Raw genomic sequence first — 4959 nt, forward strand, 5'->3', positions numbered from 1 at the left:
CTCCTGCCTCTGCCTCCCAAGTGGCTGGGACTACAGGCACCCGCCACAGCACCGGCCATTTTTTGGTTGCAGCCATCATTGTTGTTTGGTGGGTCCGGGCTGGGGATTTGAACCCGCCACCTTAGGTGTATGTGGCTGGCGCCTTAGCCGATTGAGCCACAGGCACAGAGCCCTAGGCAGTGCTTCTAAGTTCTGTCTACCCAATAAGTCTAAGAGTACTCATACAGTCTAGGTATACATAAATTTGGGGATCCTGGGTACTTATACATGGCCTAGGGCAGTGGTTCTCAACCTTCCTAAAGCCATGACCCTTTAATACAGTTCCTCATGTTGTGGTGACCCCCAACCATAAAATTGTTTGAGGTTGCTGTGAGCTGTAACACCATGGGCACTCTACCGAGGGTGACAAAGTGAGGGAGGCTCTGTCTCAAGAAAAAAAAGGAAAAATTAAAAAAAATTCTAAATTCAAATCTGGCCTTCCAGGCTGTTTCAAAAGTATTTTGGTCAAAATAGGAGAACAGGAGATACTATATTTAATGATTTGTTAGTTTTATTTACAATTTTTATTAATAAATAGTTAGACTGTACTGTGTTTCCCCAAAAATAAGACACTGTCTTATATGTATTTTTTCTCAAGAAGACACACTTGGGCTTATTTTCAGGGGATGTCTCATTTTTATTAAGTATAATACAACAATCTACATTTATTCAAATACAGTTAAGTCATCTTCTTCTGGAACCTGACGGGGGAGCTGACCTTGTTGGTAGGGCTGGCACTAGTGATGCATGAACTTTTCCCTAGCTGTTTGCATGTGCGCAGTAGGATGCCTGCGACCACGGTTACCACATGCGCCCCGCACAAGTGCAAATGGCTCAGAGAAAGGAGCTGTGGCAGATAAAAGGTATTCCAGTCTTCCTTACCACTCCACACCGAAATGCGTATCTGCATAGCCACGCCCATCACTAGGTCTTATTATCGGGATAGGGCTCATATTTAACAAATGCATTATCCTGCTAGGGCTTATTTTTTGGGTAAGTCTTATTTTCGGGGAAACACGGTATTAGCAGTCACCATTTTTACTCCAACTTTAGACTATTAGGTTGGCCTGTTTTTAGCTACTATAGAGATATACTACTGAATTTTCAAATATTTGACCATAGTCCTTAAATGAATCAAAATAGCTTGTGTACATTAATGCATTTATGGGGTACAATGTGCCGATTTGATATACAATATGGAATGCTTACATCTAACTGATTAAAATAACCATCTCCTTGCTTACTTATTTGTTGGGGTAAGACATTTATCCTCTATTCTTAATAGTTTTGAAATGTATCATTGCATTATGCACATTAGGTGAGGTCTCCCCAAATACCCTGCCTTCTTCCGGTTTCCCCCCCTCCACCCCCTCCCTCCTTCTTTCTGGACTATAATTATGGTTTACCATTTGTATGAATGTGTACCATTTGTATGAATGTTATATACTGATTTCACAGTAGTATTGAGTACATTGGATACTTTTTTTTCCATTCTTGAGATACTTTACTAAGAAGAATATTTCAAGATTTTCTGAAATCGTATTTTGTCTCACGAACATCTCAAAAGATTACCATGTTTTATAAAAAAGTGAAATTGTGGGAAGGTTCTTTAATTAGCTATACCATAAAGGCAGAAACTCAGGCATTAGATCTTATTCGAAGCTTACATGCCATGTTTATTCAAACAAATTTTCTAAGAGTAATTTGTATTATGATGTACAGAATATGTGAAGGGGAGACTTGAAAGAACCAACATATGGTAATGATTACCTAAGTATGGCCCAAATTAGGCAATTACATAGCCTTTAAAGCAGAATACTTTATTTATTCATTTATTTTTTTTGAGACAGAGCCTCAAGCTGTCCCCCTGGGGAGAGTGCCATGGCTTCACCGCTCATAGCAACCTTCAACTCCTGGGCTCAAGCGAGTCTCCTGCCTCCGCCTCCCAAGTAGCTGGGACCACAGGCGCCCGCCACAACGCCCGGCTATTTCTTGGTTGCAGCCATCATTGTTGTTTGGTGGGTCCGGGCTGGATTCGAACCTGCCACCTTAGATGTATGTGGCTGGCGCCTTAGCCGCTTGAGCCACAGGCGCTGAGCCTAAAGCAGAATACTTTAAAGCTGCTTTATTTGGCAATTTACCAAAGGGAAATTTCTAATAATTACCATTTATCACTGAGAAATGAGGATTCTTAGTGCTGATGCTAAGTACTTTAAAGTCCTGAAGTTCTCTATGATTATTAAAAATAAACAACAACAAAATCTTGGTATTTTCAGGACAGCAAGACTTTAAGCCTATTCTCTGACATACATCTACTTTTTCTTCCCATGTAAGTGATGAAGAAGCCCATCAGGAAACAAGTTCAAATATAGTAATTACACCATCTTTTCCCCTACATCTACACAGGCTCCCGCTCTATATTCAATGTCAATATTAAGTAACCTCAGTTCCTACAATGCTTTCACTACCATTTATTTTAAATTGAATTTTTCTTTTTCTTTTTTTTTTTGGCAGTTTTTGGCTGAGGCTGGTTTTGACCCTGCCACTTCCGGTATATGGGGCTGGGCACCCTACTCCTTTGAGCCACAGGTGCCACCCTTAAATTGAATTTCCTTGGATTTTTGAGGCCTTTCTAGAAAGAAAAACAAACAAATATTCTGTCTTTAAGGGTGGCGCCTGTGGCTCAAAAGGGTAGGGTGCTAGTCCCATATGCTGGAGGTGGCGGGTTCAAACCTGGCCCAGGCCAGAAACTGAAAAAAAAAAAAAAAATCTGTATTTGAGTATAAAGCAATTTTCATTCTCCTATTCTTTCTAAACTTTGCCTTTTGATCCAAAGTTTTTACTTGTGATCTTTTATTCTAGAACAAATACCAAGAGGCAGTTCATTAGTGGTATACTGTGGCACACTTTGGTAGCAAACTAGTAAAAAATAACAAATGTTGCAAAATTCAGGCATGATTAAAAACAATACAGAGAATAGATAAGTTAGGTGATGGAAAGTAATTACCTAGGCTAGTTGATCCTAACTCTGTCCTAGCTACTATTTCCCTCACTTTTTGATGCCATGGCTTTCTTTCCCTGTCACCTTTTTCACCTTCTACCTCACTGGATCCTCAACTCTTTGAGAACAACATATCAATAAACCACAGATATGTAAGAACTGCTAATTCTGAAGTACTTGGGAGACTATAAGGAACTGAACTAATGGTAACCATAGCAGAAACCGAGCCTAGGTCAATGGACCATGCAAAGTATTTACATTTCCAAAATGTTCTCCCTACTTTTGCCAAGTAAGAGCTTTTTTCTTCTTCAGGCAACTAAAAGAAAGCAGGCAAATGACTTCATGGCCAAATGCCTTCTAAACTTGTAACATTTTGGTTAGTCTTGTTCCTTTGATTTCTAAAATATCTTACTTTACCTAAGTGTTTAAAATTTTATTTTAAATATTTACTTATCACCGGTCTTTGGTATTTTTTATTTTATCACTTATTGCTCCAGGCTTATCTCCAACCTCTCTCAAAATGTACTTTTATGAACTAGCCAAACTCAATAGTTAGCAATTTCCCAAAGTTGTCACTTTCACCTGTCTGCATATAAAAGGTACTCAATGAATGGTTACCCTTGGTAAGGAGTAACCTACAAGACAGCGTCAAAGAGTTTGACTTCACAGCATTCCTGACTTTTCTTTTATTATTGGAGTATACGGTAGAAATAATTCCCTTAATTTAAGAGCAAAAGCAGAATTTGGTGGCTATATTCTTAGGAAACAATGCTATCTCTAAAAGAAACAACTCATTGACACTGATAACAGCAACCAATTTTTTTGGTTGGCTGGTCTCTTCATATCCTTCCAAAGAACTAGAAATTAAGTATTTATTTTAGTTCGAAATTTTTTGTTGACATACCTGGATCTGGAGTGTAAGTGAAGGGCTGAACATCATGAGATCTTCCAGCATTAGTCACTACATAAATTCCCACTGATACAGGCAAAGTTATATGCTGGTCATGATAGGGAGGAACCTTCACAATAAGATGATTCTAAAGAAAAGAAAGGTACAAGAGTCAGAAAAGAAGCAATATTTAAATTTAAAATTTTTAATTAAGTACATTTCCTGTTAGCTGTCAAGTTTTGAGAGTCTGACTTAAAAAAGAATGCATTTTAAAGCTCAGGTTCACAGGCATCAGGACATTAATCTAAAAGTTGTTTTTAAGATAAAGACCAAATTGTCTTCAATAGCTTACAAGGTCCCTATCCTATCAACTTCATGTTTTCCTAGTAGTTTTTATTCCCACTCTATCCTTAGCACACTATACTGTAGGCACACTTGACCTTCTGAGTCCATTCTTTTAACATACTAAACTCAGTTTTACTTTAGAATCTCTATACTTGACGTTCTTTCCAAGTGTAGTATTTTTCCTTCACCCCCTCAAATGGCAAGTTCCTTACCCCATTTCAGGTCTTAAACAAAGGTCGGCTCCTCAGAGAAGCCTTCCCTAACCATTCTACTGAAAGTAACCTTTCCAACCTTACTACATGATATTCTTTATTTCCAAAATAGCACTTATCACTATTTAAAATTGTCCTAATTGCTTTTTTTGGGTCTCTCTACAACCACTAAGAACGTAAGCTCCATGAGGATGTAGGCTGTTTAATTCTTCACTCTACCTTCCCTATTAAGAATGGTATGTTGGCTCGGCGCCTGTGGCTCAAGCGGCTGGGGCGCCAGCCACATACACCTAAGGTGGCAGGTTCGAATCCCCGGCCCGGGCCGCTGAACAACAATGATGGCTGCAACCAAAAAATGGCTGGGCGTTGTGGCGGGTGCCTGTGGTCCCAGCTACTTGGGAGGCTGAAGCAGGAGACTCGCTTGAGCCCAGGAGTTGGAGGTTGCTGTGAGCGTGATGCCATGGCACTCTACC

At 39.5% G+C, this 4959-nt stretch overlaps 1 protein-coding gene across 7 annotated transcripts in view; it reads right to left on the reverse strand.

The window, feature by feature from the left end:
• The window catches only part of NFAT5 (nuclear factor of activated T cells 5), a 146962-nt gene that overhangs the window by 22649 nt on the left and 119354 nt on the right, over positions 1-4959 (reverse strand). For all 7 annotated transcript variants that reach the window (XM_012806168.2, XM_003791399.3, XM_023514111.1 and 4 more), the window contains one exon: positions 3945-4077. In XM_012806168.2, coding sequence (XP_012661622.1) covers positions 3945-4077 — 133 coding nt within the window. The remainder of the gene's footprint in view (positions 1-3944; positions 4078-4959) is intronic.

Source organism: Otolemur garnettii, unplaced genomic scaffold (assembly GCF_000181295.1).
Source record: "Otolemur garnettii isolate 467f Iridium unplaced genomic scaffold, OtoGar3 scaffold00047, whole genome shotgun sequence".
NCBI classification, from domain to species: Eukaryota; Metazoa; Chordata; class Mammalia; order Primates; family Galagidae; genus Otolemur; species Otolemur garnettii.